The sequence below is a fragment of the Pelobates fuscus genome, chromosome 9 (assembly GCF_036172605.1).
Source record: "Pelobates fuscus isolate aPelFus1 chromosome 9, aPelFus1.pri, whole genome shotgun sequence".
NCBI lineage: Eukaryota > Metazoa > Chordata > Amphibia > Anura > Pelobatidae > Pelobates > Pelobates fuscus.
This window is the reverse complement of record NC_086325.1, coordinates 17,218,358-17,241,021: the sequence shown is the minus strand read 5'-3', so window position 1 is coordinate 17,241,021 and position 22,664 is coordinate 17,218,358. Positions and strand designations below refer to the sequence as shown.

Genomic DNA, 22,664 nt, shown 5'->3' with positions numbered 1-22,664 from the left:
GATAATAATAATAACAGAACAGATTGGAATCATTTCTGATTAAAACAAATTAAATGGAAGCCTTGACACATGTTTGTACCTACATTTTGCTTGATAAGCCAGAAACCATTTTTAAAAAGAGAATATATATCTCTAGTCAAGCTCTCCAATGCTAGTTCTCAGATTTTGAAAATAATAGAAGTGCACAAGATTGCGCAGCAAAAATATGATAAAAAAACCATAACTTTACTAAGGTCTACTTGGGTTAAGGGAACAATGAAACATGTTTGACTCCAAAATGCATTAAGACACAAGTGTAGCCAACATTAAAAAATATCACTAGTTTAACATTTGCCTAACGCGTTTCATCTCAAGTAGACAAGATGATAAAGTAACTAATACCACAATATGGGGAACAAACAACCAATCTGGTCATTCCTGGTTTAAAGATCTGTGAATGTAATCTGTTATATTATTCTATTTCTGATTTGTCGAGCAGTCTCTCGCAACCAAACATCTGCTGCAATAAGGTTAGCAATCTATCATAGAGAATGGAGCTTTGGAATAGGTAATAATCGGCTGCAATTATTATAATGTTTATAATGTGATCTACACTGGGTACATTAAAAAAGGTAGGGATCGAACATAACTCGATAAACTAGTATAAAGGAAACAAGACTGAATCTCGCTACTTTCTATGAGCTATACAAAGATTGGCACGGGAAGACAAACACAGGTTTTTCACTTATTTGTAGAAAACATGCCAGTTACATAGTTTGCTAGCCATTGGAGGGAATGTGCCCCTTAAGGGCCAAGAATATATTTTTAGGGTCTTTGCAATCTGGCCCCTAACAATCTTTCAAAAAGACACATTTTCCTGCTTATTTATCTTTGCAAACTAAGCAATAAACAAAAAAACGTTCAAAGAGTTAGAAGTTCCATTTTGGATTGTTGTGATGGCATAGATTGTTATTGGTTCTTAGTTGCCTTAACCCCTTAAGGACACATGACATGTCTGACATGTCATTATTCCCTTTTATTCCAGAAGTTTGGTCCTTAAGGGGTTAAAGGGATATTCTAAGCATGACTTAAGAATAGTTTGTCACCCTCTCATAACATACATTTTATTTGATGCTGCTTGTTATTCCTAACTTATTTTTTAGAACTCTAACATTTGAAGTGCAAGATTCCTGTTGCAAGCTACATGGTGTGAGTGGCTATCATTACCGCGCTCGACATTACTTCCAATGAGTAGCGGACTTTTGCCGACTGCAAAATTTCACAAGTAGTAAGAGGTAATCCCAAAGTTGCCACAAAGGTTGAAGTACACATGCTCAGGTGTGTGTTCCTGAGCATTGGTTGTAAGCTGGGTGTAATAAAATAGAGATTATTTATCATTAACATTATTTTGTCTAAATTAACGCCAGCATTTTTCTTCTTTATTTATTGTTTTATGTACGTTGTTTAGAAGCTATCTTGTCTTCTCTGCATTTATGTCCATCAAAAAGAAGTTATTGGTGTCTCTGCCCATTGAAGCTATTGGCAGGGATACAGTTATAAAGAGAGATAGTATAGACATGAACATTATTGAATAGGATGGGTCTTCTTCATGGCGTCTGCATGTCAGAACGAGGACCTAGAAGTTGACATTGGAAAAAGAAAAGCATTCATGGTCCTAAATGTATATGAGTAATGTTAGAAAAAGTATTTACAAAATAAGATGGGTATCTAAAATAAAAATGATAAAATACTACTTTTGAAACAACCATTCTGTAACCCTACTTGAATGGTTGTTATGTTTGACCCAGGCCTTAGAACCTAAACCATATCTGCTACAGGAGAGGAACACATAATATGACAATTTACTTTAACCACTGTTTAAGCATTGTCTAATTACTTTTTAGATTCAAGATTGGAAACATATCTAGAAAGACCACCAGGAGTTAGGTTAAACAATGGAAACACGTTTCAAAAGGCAAAACCACCAAAGTCAAAGGCGTTGTAATCCTGGTCCATGCCCTCAAACTCCACATCGTACTGACATCCCTCTATGTCAGAAGAATGGTTGTAGCCCAGCCCTCGATAATCTGGGGTAGAAGTAGTTTCGGCTGGGCGAGCACTGTGACTTGTAGTCACCATGTAAGCAAGTGTTGGACCAGCTGCAGCTTCTCCCATGAGCACGCATGCTGTCTTCACTCCCCAGTTGGACTGAGAGCTGTGACGAAGGCAGCGAGCAGGACACTTTTCCTTATACTGAGCCATTTTATCTAAAGAGAAAGCCCAAGATCAGTGATTTGCTGGAGGATGCAAAAAAAAGCGACTTTGCAGAAAGGACACCTACCTTCTTTTCCTTGGATCTTGTCCTTTGTCTGAGTAGAAACATCTCTCCAGCAACACCTTCTAATGGGGGAGTTGGGATGAAGCCTGCAGCTTGCTGGAGATAAGGGAGGCATGGATAGACTCTGACATAGGAAGAGAGAGGTGGTAGATAAAATGCCAAGTGGACATTTTCACAAAGTAAAACAAATATATATTTATCAATGTGCTTTAATTTATTTAAATGGATTTAGATTTTTTTTTTTTTGGCTTCTGTTTTTGCACATTTTGTTTTGAGTGTTTCACTTTTTTGTAAGATAGATTGGGAAAGTTCCATTGTATTCGTCAACTTCCCGTTAGTTTATTGAACCTACTCATATACTGATAGGTTATGTCTGGGGTAGAAAGTCTCTTGGACTCTGGTTTATATTTCAAGACCAGCCCAGGCAATGCAAGCTTTGCGAATTGTTTAAAAGTAAACCAATCATCAGAGAACGGACTGCTGCCTTAACTTCCTGCCTTTGAGATCAGATGACCACATGGGCCAAGTTTACCAAATCCTCATCCAATAACTCTATAGGAAAGTCACTCACTGCCTATAATTTTTGTCCTCTAGAATATTTTAATTTGTGGCATTTGTGAAATTCAATTAATTACTGTGTTTGGAATTGTGGAGAGCTGACAAGAGAACTATTTTTTAGGTTAAAATACCATAAAAGTTGTACCATACTTACCGGAATTTTAATTAACTGTCCATTTCGCACATCAGCATCACTAATGTTTTCACTAATGAGTTAAATTCCTCCACTCAGGATGTAGAAAGACGCAAATTTGCATAAATAACATCCCCTTGGTAGTAGTCAGACTAGTTACAAAGTCCAATCATTGAAGGATGGGAAAACAAATCTGATGCTGCTGTGAGAAATGGCAAGGAAAAAACCATTCTGATAAGTTTGGTAAGAATTTTCTGTTTTCCTGGCCAATCACTGCAGCGTCACTAATGGGGATTCCAAGAGCTAAATAAAGGTGAGCGATCAGAATTATGCTAAATAGTTTTATTAGAGGATAAGGAGTGCAAAACACTAAATAAAACATCCTTAGAGGTAATGCTTAGTAAAAGTGGAACTGGAAGATCACGTAGATGCTCTACAAATTGCCTCTCGAGGGACATTGACTCAAGCCACCCAAGATGTTGCCATAGTCCTGGTGGAATGAGGATGGATGAAGAGGAGAAGTTCCAGTACCTAGAGGGAGAGGGATTTAGAGATAGTCATGGACAGCCAGTGTCTGATGACCTAATGATCTAATGCCAATGACCCTTTTGGCAGAGCAAATAACCTGACAGATCTTCTCCTAGGGTTTGTCTTTGCAATGCAGATCAATAGAACCCTCCGCATATCCAAGGAATGTAGTTCTTGCTCTTCTGGGGAATGACGATTTTGAAAGAAGGCTGGTATTACAATCTACTGCTGAAAGTAGAATTGTCACTACTTTAGGTAAGAAACTTGGAACAGGTATCCAAATTTTTCCCCTGAACCGGTTTCTCTGCCCAGATCATAATTGGGATTGATTTTGCCAATGGAGCTCTGCTTCAAGTAACCCCTTAGACTTGTTTATGTAAGCAGCTGTATTCTTGTTGCCTGTCTTTATTAGGTTCTGTTTGTTCTTCAGATAAGATTGAAAATTACTTAGGGCTTTGTAGTTAGCTCTCAGTTCTAAGCAATTGAGGATCGAGATGAAGAGAGTAGAATTGGCTTGGAAAAGGCTGATCTGTCTGCCTCATATGCACGGAGCATTCATATTCTCTAGATGAGTGCCCCATCCTTGTGAACGGTAATCTGTGATGATAGATATCCAGTCTGGTTCCTCTAGGGGATATCTTTTCAATGTTTACCTTTGTTACCTACCATTGTATTGATATCTTGGTAGCATTGGAGATTGAAATCTTTTGATCCCAATATAACTCTGGGCAAAACTAGGAACTTCAACTGTAGATTTCTGGTGTGCCAGTAGGCCCATCTGACAAGGCCTATAGAAAAAGTCATGAATCCTAGGGTGCTCATAATAACCCGGGCTGGATGGGCTTTGCATTTGAGTAACTTCATAGGACTGATCTTATATGATGATACATGAGAGCATCCATCTTGTATCCGTTTTAATAACCAAGAGTCTGATATAGTCATGGTCCAGGTCAGAAAGAATGCTGTTAATCTTCCTCCAACTTCCTTGATCTGAACCTGTGAACCTTCAATAGCTCTTCCACGAGATTGAGCAAATTAGGAAAATCCCCAGGGGCAATACTGTCTGGAGTTCTAAAAGAAAGTATCTTCTCAGAGATTTGTTTGTGTCTCCAAGAGTGAACCTCACAGTAACACAAAGTACTCCCATATGCTATACATCATTTTAATGCTGGTGATGGGGCCCATGGTCTGTGGGCAGGAGGCTAGCCTTCAACCATCTCCAGGAGGCTACGGAACGGGAGCTTCAATGACAATTGGTTTTAAATTTCCCTCCTTGTTTCCGGGCCTATCTTCTCTTTTTAATTTCTTATCTCATAACTTCCCTTGTTCTATCCTTGACTTCTCGAGGGTGTCCTTATCTGGTTTTATTTGTTCGCTCTATGTTATCATCCTTACTTTGTACTTGCTTAAGACACATATTTGCTTGCTCCACATTGATTACTGTGAGGTTTTTTTTTTTTTTGAATTCTTTATTTTTGTTCGTGCATAAGGTTAACATGTGAATTTGCACTGCCACAATAGCTGGTGCACTCAAGTTTGCAAACACGCTTAGTTACATGGCATTAATAACATTGCACTTTTTAGTAGTTATATAAAACAGGATAATTTCTCACGCTTATAAATACAAGTTAAAGTAGTAGTTTGATTCACAGATATGTGTCGCTGCATAGTCACGTTAAGTCTAACGGTCAAGCTGAGGCATTGCAGTACAGAGCTTGGTGTTATACTTTTAGCTTTGCGGTGGATTATACCGTGTTATGCCCTTGGTACAGTCTATGCTATGAGTAGACAGTGGCACAGGAGAATTGCACATTTTAGTTGTATAAACACATATGTAACTTGTGTCAGGATCGGGACAGGGATCCAACACGCAAAGTACAAACAGGTACAGGGTACGTATACCGGACCTTAGAATGGCCGGACTAACGTACGAGAGTATAGAGAATGGTCAGAGACAAGCCGAGGTCGAGGGAACGAGAGGACAGGTAAGCGAGGAACAAGCCGGGTCAAGAATAACAGAGGTAAACAGAGTAAGACAAACGAGCCGGGTCGGAACCAAAAGGATAACTGAAAAACACCAGAGCACTGTGTGACTAGACAGGCTAGAACCACGACAGGGCAATGAGCAACAGGGCGAAGTATGTTTAAATACCCTGGCTAGAGGGGATAGACACGCCTCCGACGAGTCCTGATTAGTCTCCAATGGATTGAGTGACAGGTCGTTCCGGATTGGCGTCATGACGTCGGTCTCCGGGCGCCATGCTACATAAGGAAGTGACTCCCTCGCGGCCGGCGTTTATGTGACCGGGTCGACCGCGAGGAACAGGAGAAACCTGGCGTCCGGACGGATAAACGTTTAAGTCTCTACCTCTCTCGGAGGCAGAGACTTCAGGTACCCTGACAACTTGTCTGCTATGTCCGATATTTGAGTAGTTCTGGTAGAAAGATTAGTGAGACATGGTGTACTAGTGAAATATTTTACGTAATGCAAGTTAAGTGGAACAGGTTTGTAACACGTGGAGTCTATCTGTAGTGTCCTAGTAGTAACTTGTATAATAGCTTTAACGTGTGTAAAGGTTTGAGACATGTGCATGAGTGTTTCAGGCAGATTATAACATTTTAAGATTAACAGTAAAAGCCTTATGTCTCTGTTCTGCGCCTCCATCGTTGTGCTGCCTTAAGGCATCATATAGTAAAACACTGCTTCGGGACATTTGTTAGTGTCATTGCTGCCACAAGTGTTCATAGGATATGCTAGCATGCAACTGGAATATCTTTAACCTAGTACTTTTAAGTAACTAGAAAATTCACAGGATTAGCACCCCAGGCATGGGATGTGATCAGGTCAAAATGTACAACTGTAGCTTTACTAACCTGTGACAGTCAGAAAGAGTATGTGCTAGGTAAGTGGGTCTGGTTTATGCGATATTCATAGCTTTTAGTAGTAAAAGGAAAGGCGCAAACCAAAAACAATATAAGTAAAATATAAATGAAAAAACAGTTCTAAGGTATTAACCCCTAGACGTGCGGTCGGACTGTGCTGTGTATAATTTCTGAGTGGTATCAGTCCCCGTGGCAGTTCACAGCAGTCAGCCTATGCCCATTCTGGAGGTCTGGGGTATCAGCCGGAGGTGTAAGTGCAGCATACTGTGAGGTTTTAAATACATTCCCTTTCAAATACTTTTTCCAGGGTTATTTTTTTTTTTGTTATATATTTTATATTTGACGTTGGTGCCCAAATTGCTTTCTTAAAAAACATTCTTTGCAACAGTTGTTTATTATGCTTTATTTTGTTTATTTTCTCTACTCCCAGAAATTATGAGGATCTGCAATTCTCAGGGACTCTTTATTTATTTCATTCTCACTATTTACACTTTTAGCTTATTACTCCCAGGAAGGTCCTGGAACTCCTATAAATCATATGACTCCTATTGTAACGTTTCTCACTAAGTCCTCCTGTAAGGATAAGGAAACCTGTGAACACTTACCTGACCCCCCGCTTCCCCGCTAGCTGCGATCTCACACTTTGTTAACACTCATATCTTGTCCACCATGTCTCTTTACTTATTTGCCCAAGAGAACAAACCCCTTCCATGATGCCGACCTGCTGACTTCATTGCGAGGTGCCCGTTTCTAAACGGAGTGATGTCAGAGACTCTCTTCCTATACTCTCTTACGAGTGCTAGCAGCACCTTCTACTGAATTACCATAGCATCACAGCATGCGTGGTGGTTGCTATGGGTGGGGAGTAGAAGGACCACCTATGGGTGGTCTATTCTCTCCTTTTACAATCAATTACTTGGCTTAGAGATAGAGAATTGATTGGCAGGTGGGAGAAAACATATGTTGAAATCTATACTTTTGCTAGTAAAATTGCTAGCACAATGTAAAAATGACATTTCACGATCTTTATGAAGAGTTAAAGTAGTTTTGGGCATACAGGTGCCCTAAGAAGGGACATTTTAGACTGATTTGTTATGGTTTGTATGCCATACTTCGTATCCTAGATTTACTGATTGCCTGTGTTAGTGTAACCTGGAACCTTTTCAATTTATTCTGGAAGAGTCGTGATTTGTTGTCTTTTATCGTCTTTGTCACTATGAAGCAATGGCCTTGTACAAACCATTTGATTTCATCTCCTACATTCTTCTACTCCTTGGTTTACATTCCAAATTGCATTTATGGACAATTTATGGCTATGTTTCACGCCTGAGTCATCTTAGTTGTGATTCCACTAACAGAGCTTGTTACTGTGGCTGTCGGGAAGCGAAGGCTCTATATTCTATGCTTTAATGTGGAATGTAGCTGGGTTTTGTTAGGATTCCGGTTGCATCCTGGTCTGCCCATTTCTTGGTTTCTTTTAATCTCCAGATAAAAATGAGAACAAGCTCAATCAGTATATTAATGGAGTAAAATATGTTGATCGTCCAATCCTCAAGCCATTCTAAAAAAGACTGACATCCAACATTTTCTTTGCAACTTTTATGGTCCTAAACAGGTTACAGATGTTGTTGGTATTTTAAATAATGTACATCAGGTTTGTTTTTCCCAATAAAAATTTCAGTTAGGAAAAATGCTAACTGGCCTTAACATTCAATGGGAACCATCGACATTTATACAGTTACATAAGATTAGAGGCTCAAAAAACTGCTCAATTCGATCATGATTTTCGTTCAAACATTTATCTTTCTGTTGGTGATATAAAATCGGGAAAAAAAACTCTAAATCTGAAGCAATTTTCAACTTTGCCAAAACATCCTTCTTAAATACAAAATGTCAGCTGTCTTCTTATTTTAACGGCTTTTTACCTACATATTAACTATTACATCCGTCCCGTCAATAGTATGTTTTTCCAAAAAAAAATACAAATCTGTATAGAATCTGGTAAAACAATCTCTAGAGGCAGAGAACTACACTTCTACATTCTATATACATGCAGCCAGGGCTTCCATCAGGGGTGTGAAAACCATGACGGTTCTCGAAGGCCCAGCGGTTAGCTTTTAGGATGTGTTGGGAAGACCTTGGGTTCTTGTGGCTTAATTCCAGTTATTACCTCATACATCGACAGACCCGCTGGTTCGGGGAATCATATCACTCACCTCTCTCACTTTTCGGAGGATATTTATCCATTTGCTGTAAATAATGGAAATATCGGTTTAGAGCAATGATCGTCAGAGACCTGTGTTCTTATTTTAATGTTAAATTAGGAATGAAACCAAAATCACATTGTAATTATGTTTATATTTGTGCATTTTATAAAAATGTTTCAGTTTAGTTGACTGTTACAATTACACACACTTGCGCACAGACACACACACACACACACACACACACAGAGAGACAGGTTAGATGGAGAGCCATTGGAAACGTAATGTTCAATGTTCAAAACATAACTTTTGTCATAACAATTTCTTATAAAGTGGTGTGCTAAAGGGCAAATTATTGAAATTATTGTGTGCAAAGAATGTTACAAGTTAATGTCTTGTACATTAATTTCCTACTTGCGATAAGAAAAATTCTACAATGTAAATTGTAACAATGCCTGTCAGTATTTCTGCTGTGTGGCATGAACCTTGTTCAGAGTTTCAGGGTCCTGTTTATACAGATCATATAGTACTGAGTAAGATATTATATTCCCCATCATCTGATATTACACGATAAGGACTGCTGTATTTTCCATTTAAAATGAACCAACTTTGATATTTATGTTAGTTCTTTCAGACCTTCCGCGATAAGATATTAAAGGGACTCTACAGGCACCCAGACCACTCCATCTTATTAACGCTATCTGGGTGCAGTGATCCCCGTCTGTTTAACCCGGCTAGTGCAGTTTCTGAGAACCTGTAATGATTACAGTGCATGGTTAACTCCACCTCTAGCGACTGATTTTCAAACAGGTCCTACAGGTGCTTCCGAATCTGTAACAGTTTTTACTCCATTAAACAACGTTGGATATGAGGACATCTAGCATTTTCAAATTCCTCACAGGAAAGGACTGAATCATTGCTTTCCTATGGGGAAGCTTTAATGCGTTCTTGGCGAGCATTAGCTCCCACTATTGCCATGACATCGTGAGAGGAGGAGACCTGGCCAACATCAATGGAGCCTTGGTGCTGGAAAGAGGTAAGTGATGGAGGACCTAATAAGTTATGGAAAGGGACACTATAGGGTTAGGAATACAGAGTTGTATAGTGTTCCTTTAAACCATATGAATGACATGAAGTGATTAAGAGATAGTTATGAAATGTAATTTAATTGACATTTCATTTTCATAAATCAAGAATTAAAAAAAAAAAAAAATTGGTCAAATTCTACTGTTATCCGAAAACCTACTGCGCAACATTACTTGTCTGCTGCTACAGTTTCACACAGAGCAATCACAGGAGTAGCAGCAAGTAAGGTCGAGCAGCAGTTGGTCAGATAGCAAAATCTGTTTACATTATTCGGTCATCAGAACATTAAAGGACCTCTTCACACCCTGTAGCGGAATGCATGCACTAGCTAAACTTTTATTCCATTTTGTTCGGCTGTCCCTACGGCCTTGTTCATTCACCGAATCAACTCTGTGTGGTCCCCTTGTTCGCACCTTCTAATTACCGACCCCCCCGGCTGTTAACCACAAATTGGTTATTAGTTCAAGTGTTCCCCTGTGTGGCTGCCGTTCGTATAACCGAACGCACGTGTTTAAACAATTAGTGACCATCTTGTCTCCCAAACGCGGGCAGTGGTACATGGTCATTGATAGTGTGGAATTAATTTTGGATACACAAACCTGTGAATGCCCGGTAAACTGGTATCGCTGCCCATCCAACTTTTCGAACAGTTAGGAGAAAGGCGTTCAGGAGGCATAAACTACCGAACAGGGGGAGCATTCGTATCCTAACAGCCAGGGGATGGATTCATCAGTGTTCGTGCGAGTACCCCTGAAAGATTAATTCAAATGGCGTTCCCGAACCACCAAATGGATCTGAGTAATATTTTGGCAAAGTGTGCACTCAGATCCAAGCTATTCAGTTCTATGGCTTTCGTGAGGTTCTGAAGTTATTCAAATGTATTTTTGGATGTTTTAAAATATTGTAGATTTTTCTGTACCTGAGAGATAATTGAGTTATAGTTTTTCTCACGCAATTATCTCTCAGGCACAGAGGATCTTGAGAAGAAAAGCCCTGTAATTGTGATTAAGAAACCCCATGCTAGGGGCAATGTATAAAAACTGTGTGGGGCAGGAATAATACCAGTTGTACTCCCAGAACTATGTGTCGTCTAGTTACTAGGAGGCTATAATCACTGTTTAGCACCTTGTTCCAACTCGTGGAGGATTCGGCAGGGAAAGTCCCTGTAAGGACTAGAGTTCCCAGAACTGTGTCGTCCAGTCCCTGGGAGGGAATCAAGCTAGTCCCCTATCCTGTTCCAGGACAGTGAGGCTCCAGGAGGACCTAGTTAGCTAGTCCTTGGCGGAGTTACCCAGCAGGAGTACAGGGAGCTATGCTACACACCCCAAAAGCAGTACCCTGGAGGAGTACCCTCAGCACTTTTATAAACTAGGGAACTCCCCCCTGGCTGTCAAACAGCCAGTGAGAATTCCTTCCTACTTCCACTAGCTCCTATGCGAGCATGCCTTCCCCTTCCTCCCTAACAGACCTCAGACCAGATACTCTGGGCGCGCGTGAACATGACCACCAAGCCAGAGGCTTCTCAGTGAACAGTCTCGGATTGATTATTTTCCTGTGAAGAAACTTAAAGCCTCTTCCAGGAAAAAAGGAGAGGGCTTACAAAAGCTGCAATTCATAACAACTATAGCCTCTTCAAACTCTTTTAAAATATACCCCCAATTAATACATGTATGTATGCATTGGGGGTGTATCTACTAAACAGTATTTTTTTTTTTACTAGGTGGCAGCGGAGTGCCTCTTAATATATTGATATTATTAGGCCATGTGGTATTAATCCATTAGGATATTAATAATATTAGGCCATGTGGTATTAGACCTTTAGCATATTGATATTATTAAATCAGGTTATATTATACCATTATGATATTGCTATTATTAGGTTATATTATATAAGATAATTAGGTTATTGATATTATGAGGTCATGTGATACACTATTAGGATATTGATATAAGTAGATAATGTGATATTAGACCATTAATTTATTAATATTATACGGTTATGTGATATTAGACTGTAAGAATATTGATATAAGTAGATCATGTTGATATTAAACGATTAGGATATTGATATATGTAGATCATGTGATATTAAACCATTAGGATATTGATAATATCAGGTCATGTGATATTAATCAATTAAGATACAGATATTGTTAGGTCATGTGATATTAGGCCATTAGGATATTGATATTACTAGGTCATGTGATCTTAGACCAGTCGGATATTGATATTATTAAGTCATGTGATATTAGACCATTAGGATATTGATATTATCAGTTCATGTGATATTAGACCATTAAGATATTGATAATATCAGGTCATGTGATATTAATCAATTACGTTATTGATATTACTTGGTCATGTGATCTTAGACCGTTAGGATATTTATATTATCAGGTTGTGTGATATTAGACCATTAGGATATAGATATTATCAGGTCATGTGATACTAGACCATTAGGTTATTGAAATTATTAGGTATTGTGATATCAATCAATTATGATATTGATATTATCAGATCATGTGATATTAGACCATTAGGATATCTGATGATAATAGGCTTTTAGGAATAGTCTTATTTATTTTTTGATATTAGTGCATGAGTACCTATCATATGTCCTAGGGTGATATTATATGCCATGTGAAATAAAACCTTTGGGATATTCTTATGTTTCATGTGGTGTTATGCCTTTGGATATTTATCTCAGTGATATTGTTTTCATGGATTCTTTGCTAATTAGTGATATATTAGGCCATTGGCATTTTATTTCTAATGATGTTTCTTTATTCTAATCTCCAAGCATATTGACATTGTGCATACATTGGCCTTGACCTTTGTTAGTGTCCTTGTTGTGCTCTCTGTCAGAGTCCTGGATACCTGCAGTCCTGTGAATCTCGGGCCAGGAGAAGGAGTTTCCTTCCATCATTCAACGAGAGCCCCAGGCAGCAGTCCTTTTGGGTCCCCACAGGAAGTTTAGGCATGTCCCCCAAATCTGGTCCTTCCAGTACTGCTTGGCAGCGGGAGAGCAGAGAGACTTCCAGCTCAGGAGGAGAATCTAAGTCTCGTGACACGAAGAGGCTACCATCCTTGCTAAGATGAATGTAACGCTCCTTCCACTGCTTGAAAATGAACCCGCCTATGGGAGAAAAGATTGCTTTAATATGTTACGAGTTTATTTTCCAAAACATGACAGCTTACAATATATTTATAAAGGGTGGGGGTCATGGAGAATGTAGTCCACAGACATCTGATGTGCCATGGTTAGCCATCACTGGTTTAGGGTTATTTGTTTTATCAAGCATTGTGCCCCCACAGTTAGAACAGATTGATAATTTCCGTGGGTCCATGCTGCCTACTTTAGACTCTCATTGCCGGAGAATACAATCAGCTCCACGGAGCTATGCAGGACCACTGACCACAGCCAACAAGAGGAGGGGAGAAAGGCAGAAGAGAGAATAGGAAAGTAGGCTATATGAAGAAAGAGAGAATGGACCAGCCCACCACAATCAGCCCCAGTCAGAGAAGGATAAATATCCCATAGGGCCATAGCCAAGTTACCAAGTCTGTGTGTGTGTATTCAGCAGTGGGTGGGTGTATTCAGCAGATTCTGTGTGTTTTTTCAGCAGTCTGAGTGTATGTGGGTATGTATTCAGCAGTCTATATGTGTATATTCAGCAGTCTGTATGTGTGTATTCAGCAGTGGGTGGGTGTATTCAGCAGATTCTGTGTGTTTTTTCAGCAGTCTGAGTGTATGTGGGTATGTATTCAGCAGTCTGTATGTGTATATTCAGCAGTCTGTATGTGTATATTCAGCAGTCTGTATGTGTGTATTCAGCAGTTTCTGTATGCATTCAGCAGTCTGTGTATGCATTCCGTAGTCTGTGTGTGTGTGTGTGGGGGGGTATGTATTCAGCAGTCTGTATGTGTGTATTCAGCAGCCTGTCTGTGTGTATTCAGCAGCCTGTGTATGCATTCCATAGTCTGTGTGTGTGGGGGGGGTATGTATTCAGCAGTCTGTATGTGTGTATTCAGCAGCCTGTCTGTGTGTATTCAGCAGTCTATGTATGCATTCAGCAGTGTCTCTGTGTGTGTATTCAGCAGTCTGTGTGTGTGTGTATTCAGCAGTCTGTGTGTGTGTCTGTATTTAGCAACGTGTAATAGGAGAATGGTGAGAGAAATAGAACCAGAATATCCATTTCTGTTAATTAGCGTCATGTGCACACATATTTACACACTATATACACACAGTAACATACACAGACACACACTCACAGTATACAGACACTGACACACACACACACACACACACACACACAACAGTATGCACATTGAGACAACGACACATTGATATACATACTCTACTATGCCCACACTTATTCAGACAGTATATACACATTCCGCCTCACATACACAAAACTATACACACAGTCAAAGTATTTCATTCACACATATCGAAACCAATGTTTTTTTTAACTATCAACAAAATGTTATGTTAACCAGAAATTATAGATTATTTGAGCCCTGGTGTAGAAATAATCTATTTTGCAAATATTTTGCAGTATTCTCTTTATGGTCATGTCCAAACAGCAGCAAAAACATCATAGAAACATAGAAACATAGAAACATAGAATGTGACGGCAGATAAGAACCATTCGGCCCATCTAGTCTGCCCAGTTTTCTAAATACTTTCATTAGTCCCTGGCCTTATCTTATAGTTAGGATAGCCTTATGCCTATCCCACGCATGCTTAAACTCCTTTACTGTGTTAACCTCTACCACTTCAGCTGGAAGGCTATTCCATGCATCCACTACCCTCTCAGTAAAGTAATACTTCCTGATATTATTTTTAAACCTTTGTCCCTCTAATTTAAGACTATGTCCTCTTGTTGTGGTAGTTTTTCTTCTTTTAAATATAGTCTCCTCCTTTACTGTGTTGATTCCCTTTATGTATTTAAATGTTTCTATCATATCCCCCCTGTCTCGTCTTTCTTCCATGCTATACATGTTAAGATCCTTTAACCTTTCCTGGTAAGTTTTATCCTGCAATCCATGAACCAGTTTAGTAGCCCTTCTTTGAACTCTCTCTAAGGTATCAATATCCTTCTGAAGATAGGGTCTCCAGTACTGTGTACAGTACTCCAAGTGAGGTCTCACCAGTGTTCTGTACAATGGCATGAGCACTTCCCTCTTTCTACTGCTAATACCTCTCCCTATACAACCAAGCATTCTGCTAGCATTTCCTGCTGCTCTATTACATTGTCTGCCTACCTTTAAGTCATCAGAAATAATCACCCCTAAATCCCTTTCCTCAGATGTTGAGGTTAGGACTCTATCAAATATTCTGTACTCTGCCCTTGGGTTTTTACGTCCAAGATGCATTATCTTGCACTTATCCACATTAAATGTCAGTTGCCACAACTCTGACCATTTTTCTAGTCTACCTAAATCATTTTCCATTTGGCTTATCCCTCCTGGAACATCAACCCTGTTACATATCTTAGTATCATCCGCAAAAAGACACACCTTACCATCAAGACCTTCTGCAATATCACTAATAAAAATATTAAAGAGAATGGGTCCAAGTACAGATCCCTGAGGTACCCCACTGGTGACAAGCCCAAGCTTCGAATATACTCCATTGACTACAACCCTCTGTTGCCTGTCACTCAGCCACTGCCTTACCCATTCAACAATATTGGAATCCAAACTCAAAGATTGTAGTTTGTTGATAAGCCTTCTATGTGCAACAGTGTCAAAAGCCTTACTGAAATCGAGGTAAGCAATGTCTACTGCACCACCCTGATCTATAATTTTAGTTACCCAATCAAAAAAATCAATAAGATTAGTTTGGCATGATCTCCCTGAAGTAAACCCATGTTGTCTCTGATCTTGAAATCCGTGTGTTTTTAGATGTTCAACAATCCTATCCTTTAACATGGTTTCCATCACTTTCCCCACTACTGAAGTTAGGCTTACTGGCCTATAGTTGCCCGACTCCTCCCTATTACCTTTCTTGTGAATGGGCACAACATTCGCTAACTTCCAATCTTCTGGGACTACTCCTGTTATCAATGATTGGTTAAATAAATCTGTTAATGGTTTTGCTAGTACACCACTAAGCTCTTTTAATAGCTTTGGGTGTATTCCATCAGGTCCCATTGACTTATTTGTCTTTACTTTTGACAGTTGAAATAGAACCTCTTCCTCTGTAAACTCACGTGTAATAAATGACTCATTTATCCTTTTTCTTAACTGAGGTCCCTTTCCTTCATTTTCATCTGTAAATACCGAACAAAAATATTCATTGAGGCAGTCAGCTAGACCTTTATCCTCATCTACATACCTTCCTTCTTTTGTTTTTAATCTAACTAATCCTTGTTTTACTTTTCTTTTCTCATTTATGTATCTAAAAAAGGTTTTGTCCCCCTTTTTTACTGACTGTGCTATTTTCTCTTCTGTGTGTGATTTGGAAGCTCTTATAACTTGCTTAGCCTCTTTCTGCCTAATCTTATAGGTCATTCTGTCTTCCTCACTCTGGGTTTTTTTATAATTACTAAATGCTAACTTTTTGTTTTTTACTATTTTGGCTACATCTGTGGAGTACCACAGTGGTTTCTTGATTTTTTTGCTTTTACTGACAAGCCTAATGCAATTTTCTGTTGCCTTCAGTAGTGCAACTTTTAAATAATCCCATTTATTTTGGACTCCATAGTCATAGTCAAAACAACTAATAGGCAACAGGTAGAGTCTATACAAAGCAGAGCCTTACGACACAAGTTTCTCATTCTTTGAAGTGAAGACATAAAGTGTCAGGAAGAAACGAAAAACCAGAAGAATCTGAACAAATTTCAACAACGACAATCCAACCAATATTTTTGATGTGGATGGTGAATCCAATGACCGAAATCCATGTTAAACTAGGAGAGAAAGAAAAACATTGTGAACGTTACGATACCAACCATAGAGCAACACAATAGGACACACATCATAAAAAAACATCTAAAGGGACCCATGGAAATTTGGTAACCATATGGATATCCCCACATAAACATAAAAAACACCAATGAGACATAATCAAAACAAGGTAAAAGAAGTAGAAACACAAAAGAGCAAAGATAACGAAAAATTGAAAGAAACCCCTTAAGGATGGACAAGAAAAATATTTGCCTCCTGTCTTTATTAAAATTAAGATTCTTTCTATGCCAAGACTCAAAAATTTTAAAATTTTAAGGCATGACTGGAGGCTCCATGAGTTGCTCTTTTGATGCTGAAAGAAGAGAAAAAGCGGGTAGGATAGAGATAAATTAAAAAATGTGTAATGTCTAAACCAATCAGCAGACCCCAAGAGAGATTAGCCTGCAAAGACTCGACAATGACGCAGTTGTGCATTGTACGAAATGCGTGTCGAAAAATAGGGAAACACCCACCGGAAACATCAACCAGCGAATCCACGGGGCTAAAATACTTAAAGACACAGGGATAAAAGGATGGACATGAGAAATAAGAAGCTCACTCAATGTAGAGCTCTGAAGAGGGGTGGTAATCAACAGATATTTGGAGAGACAGGTGACAACACATAACTGAGGTTCCTCAAGAAAAAACAACCTGGTAAAATATTGAAGCACTGACATCTGAAACACGACTAAACAACATCAAACAAATGAATAAAGCTAGCTTGGCAGACAGTTGCCAAAAAAACAAAACAAAGAATCCTTAGACTGCCAAGTCTTAAGAAACCGTAGGAGCAGGGAAACATCCCAAAATTGGGAGTATCTAGACTGAGGACTCAGGGTAAGCTGGATACCTCGAAAAGCACATGGCAAATAATGTAACCCCACCAAAATGCTCTCAATCAGCATCTGAACTGCCGAAATAGTGGAGTGAAAAAATTGCTCAGCATAAAATTTCTTCTGAATAAAAATGAGATAAGAAATTCAACACAATGTAGAAAGAGGCTGAAAATCCCTCGCCAGAAACCAGCTACACCAACTGTTTCAAGCACTGATGTAACATTTCCGGGTTCCAAGATCCCACAAACCCAATTTTAGATTCAACTGGCTTTGGAGAATATCCAAATGGGAAAAGAAAGTCTTGTCCAGCATCCAACCAATTGCATTCCCCACTGACGGGAAAACTGCGGTAATGTTGGTCACTCCGGGAAGATTCTGTACCTGCAACCAGATATACCTCTGAAAACAGAACTGGTAAGGTAACTATGACACTATGAATGATAAGAGACACTATGAATGAATGAGCACCTCCAAGCTTGTTGATGTATCAGACCACTAACAAATTGTTCATGCGCAGCAGATTGCAGCAGTCTCTCACTTCCCTCACCAGGCTGCAGATCGCAAAGGAACGGACGATCAACTCCAGACAATTAATATGATGGTCAACTCCTCAATCAGACAAAGACCACCCATGGACTGGCCTCCTCCTGTAGTGTCCCAATCCCATAGGCTGGAATCAGATTCCATATGAAGCCTGGACGATGCACGAAAATGGCTCTGCTGTTCTATGCCTGCATGTTGAGAAGTCACCACTGAAGTTCGGAATGAACGTCTGGTGTGAGTTGTACCACCTGCTTGTAGAAGGGAGCCATTTGCAGGTAGATGTTGCATCACTTGCTTCTTAGAAGATGGTCTGAATTGAGGATGACAGAATGCCCACCATCCTTGCCAATGCTCCCCGTCATCCTCCTCAAGAGAAAGATGTTGCCCCATCCCCCTGGAATGTGGCGCCAATCCTATTACCCCCTTGACTTGCCTGATGCAGACATCATCCCCAATGAGAGCCCACCACTGACAAAACTTAATTGAAACCAATTGTTAAGAAAATCACATAAATCATTTTACCGACTGTAAAACCCAAGCATCTGAGAAAAACACCCAGTTTTAGAAAAAAAATTGTCAGTATGCCTGGAAATTGCAAAATAAATAAAACCTATATCCCCTTAGGGATTACCTGGGGGTATTTGGGCATTCCTAAACCTCTTGTCCTGTGTCCCTTGTAAGCTACCCACCATGAAAGATATCTAGCTCTAGGGGTGTGCGAGAAAACCACCAGAGAGAATGTCAGTAGCCTGTTGGGGCAGAAGTGACAGGAGGCACGACCCTGCTGCTTTGAAGTCCTGGAAAAACCCTCGGCGCATTCCGGAATACACGCCTCATTGACATCTGGGTCTTGTTCAGGGAATTATACAAGTCCACATGCTTATGCAGTTCCTCAAAATCATCAACGAATAAGGGTCTTTGGGCTTCTGCATCCAACTCCTTAGTTCCTAATTCTCCCAGCTTCCAGGCGAAGCAGAGCTGTATTGCATCTTTCAGATGACATTGCAACATTGACTTTGCTGCGCAGGTCCAAGTACGATGACGCAGATTGAGCCTTATCAGCCAAGTACAAAATGCGTATAAAATGGCCTAATAATATTAAGCATTTTATCTTGGGCAGACTATAACCCATTTTTTTACAGTTCTCTTCCCAGGGTCACAACTACTCTTGGCCATAGAACTCACCATAAGCACAATACGCCTGTTGCTGTAAGCTGAACAATAAGGATACATTAAAGGGACACTATAGTCACCAGAACAACTACAGCTTATTGAATTTGTTCTGGTGAGTAGAATCATTACCTTCAGGCTTTTTGCTGTAAACACTGTCTTTTCAGAGACAAGCAGTGTTAACATTACAGCCTAGTGATAACTTCACTGGCCACTCCCCAGATAGCTGTTAGAGATCCTTCCTGGGTCATGGCTGCCTAAAATGCATCCAAACATTCAATGTCTTCTCCCTCTGCATGGAGGCACTGGAGGCATTCATTGATTCAATTCATCTCTATGAGGAGATGCTGATTGGCCAGGGCTGTGTTTGAATCATGCTGGCTCTGCCCCTGATCTGCCTCCTTGTCAGTCTCAGACAATCCTCTAAGGAACCTGATGTCAGCAGGCAGTGGGCAGGTCAAAGGGAATAGTGGCAAAGTAAGCAGCTCCAGACTTGAATACAAGTAAGATTTTACTATATTTAGGGAGGCATGAGGGGGCCAGGGTGGCTAGATGGTGGTTTTAACTCTATAGGGTCAGGAATACATGTTTGTGTTCCTGACCCTATAGTGCTCCTTTAAGTAATCTCCTAGGGTGCTGCCTTATACAGACATTATCCTATTTGCCAATTGGTTGATTAATGCCGTTTTTGCTGCTGTTTGGAGAGGACAGTAAATAGAGTATAGTGAAATATAAAGCCACCTGTCATGTCTTAAAATTGTGTTTTTAAACAAAAAATCTCATTGAGCGAATATTCCAATATTTTTTACTTAGTGGAAAGCATAGCACAGTATATTATTATCGCCATTTATATAGTGCCAACAGATTCCGTAGCGCTTTACAATATTATAAGGGTATAGCATATCATCTGATGAAGCCCAATAATTCAATTTCATCTGGGTGTGCTGATTCATTTTAGTGTATTTTGTAAAGACTGATGGCACCTGCTATTAAGCAATCTATGTTTCGGGCAGTGCTTCCTATTTCTGCATTATGGAACAAAAACCAGGGTCATATTGCTAATCTAGTCTAATGACAAAAACTTATAACAGTGAAAGTAAAGTATTATCTCTTCTTGTGACATATCAGAGCATGCAACATATATTTATAGTGCTGGAATACTCACATATATATTTTTAAAAATGTCATCTTATATGAGAACAGCTTATAGTCTCAGAACTGGCTCAGAATCTCGTGTTTAAAAGTAATTTTTGTTTGAAAAAAGTTGTCAGTACAAAGTAGTTCCTATAGCCATCGGTGGCAGTGTGGATTTAATTATTGTACTACAAATGATGGGATAAAAGAGACATAAAATATAATGTTTTTATCACTTATCGCATCACAATTCCCCATCATCTATGTTGGAAAAGTCGCAAAGTGACAATAAATAAATAAAAATGCGAATCCACTTTACATGTTCGCCGTCTATATGGACATTGTTAGAAATGACCAAATATGGGTCATTCCAATATTTGCACATTAAATCCTTTTTTCACGAATATCCAATGACCATTACAAATAAAAATCTCATGGAAATTGTCCTTCATCTTGAAGTATATGTTCAGCTATTTCCTTTTACAGAGATTAACAAACACGCCATGCGGAATTCCACATTTCTGTTTAGAGTTACTTAAACGCCAATGAAAAGAAGATAAAATGTGTCAATGTGGATTCATTCCCAGTGGCGTATGTAAGATGGACTCATATTTCTCTTCTTTCTCTTTGTATTGACAGTATTTTTATTTTGTCTCTGTCTATCACTATGGGGTATAGGGAGCACGATCACCCTCTTATAAAATCCCACCTTGTGTCCATGGATCTACTGTAAGGATTACACAGCGTTCCCCGCATCTCGCATGGATTAAAATACAATTATATCTCTCACGCTGAAACTAATCTTTTAGGCAACTCATAATCTAAACATTCAGTAATGGTTAGCAGGAAAATGTAACATACGGACACTGCAACGAGGACGCATCGTACCCGGAACACTGTACACACATTGAAGACTAGAATTAGAATTGAGAATTTTTATTATTTATAACATACCCTATAATACAAAATATCTTTGAAGTTTAACAGCAGAAGGAATAAGCGACATTCCATGTTCTCAGGGGTGTCGAGTAGCACCACTCAGCCAGGACTGCGTTCGGCATCAGGCAGTCAGCAGTACTGCGTAGCATTTATTAAAGCAATTTATAGCGTAATAATAAGATGCCAAGATTACTGCCTTGCACACACAGCTGCGCATGGCCATTTAATGCAATATATAGAGAACATTTCCTGCAAGATGCATGCCTATGCTTGCCATACAATCTGTGAATTGTCATCGTGCCTCTTTCTTACCGTATTTCTTTAGATAACCTTGATGTACAGGGGACGAATCCATAGCACTTGAGCTCTCCCATCAGAGAAAAGGATAGAGAGACAGATGGAAGCACGAGCCAGCAAAGAGACTCAGAAATGGGACTGATCTCTTAATCTCCCCCAGCAGCCTATCAAAGCAAAATACTGCACCCCTTCACTGCCAGCATCATTGACATCTAAAAACACATATGGAGAAAGCCAGAGACACTATTGTCATATCCACTTGCAAACTAGAAAAGTGTAATATCTTAAAAATGTCACTTGTCAAATGTCATCCAAGTAGGGACAAAATGTTAAACATGTCACTGTCATTAGTACACTGTGACCCTGGGAGGGACCGACCATTAAACATGTCACTGTCATTAGTACACTGTGACCCTGGGAGGGACTGAGCATTAAACATGTCACTGTCATTAGTACACTGTGACCCTGGGAGGGACCGACCATTAAACATGTCATTGTCATTAGTACACTGTGACCCTGGGAGGGACTGACCATTAAACATGTCACTGTCATTAGTACACTGTGACCCTGGGAGGGACCGACCATTAAACATGTCAATGTCATTAGTACACTGTCACTTACCCTCTGGAAAATAATCTGGGGTTTGATGCTTCTCATTGTCTGTCAGATGGTTGGGGAGTCAAGTTCTATGGTGGCCTGAGCTTCTGGCCTTGTTACAGGATGCACAGGCGAGATAGGGTGCAATGATCTGGTTGCTGTTCTGGTGCTGGATTTGGCAAGACTTTTCTCCTCTGGTTGCCAGGCGTGCGGATTGGGTGACCCACATGTTGCAGTGCCTTCTCATTTCTCTTCCCTGTACGTGGCTTTTAGGGGCTGTAAGAAAGTCATCAGGCTGGTGGGACAGGCGGCAGTTGAGCTGTATGGTTTTGTCATTCCAGTGGAATTTTTTAGGCCTGATGGGGTACAGCTCAATGATGCTGGTTCGAATCTGTTTTTGTTGGGCTTAGGGACTTGGGCAAGGTTTAACCAGGCTGTTTTTTTTCCTAGTGGATAGAGACAGGACAGTGGCTCTCTTGTGGTGG

General features: G+C 39.7%; 1 protein-coding gene across 1 annotated transcript; it reads right to left on the bottom strand.

The window, feature by feature from the left end:
- Positions 1–1,049: 1,049 nt before the first annotated feature.
- LOC134573469 (uncharacterized) lies at positions 1,050–21,678 on the bottom strand. The gene is made up of 5 exons (XM_063433236.1): positions 21,598–21,678; positions 12,587–12,845; positions 8,636–8,669; positions 2,321–2,441; positions 1,050–2,246 (listed from the first exon to the last, which is right to left on the bottom strand). Exons 1-5 carry the CDS (start codon positions 21,638–21,640, stop codon positions 1,948–1,950), a joined length of 756 nt encoding a protein of 251 aa, XP_063289306.1. The 5' UTR covers positions 21,641–21,678; the 3' UTR covers positions 1,050–1,947.
- Between the last annotated feature and the right edge of the window lie 986 nt (positions 21,679–22,664).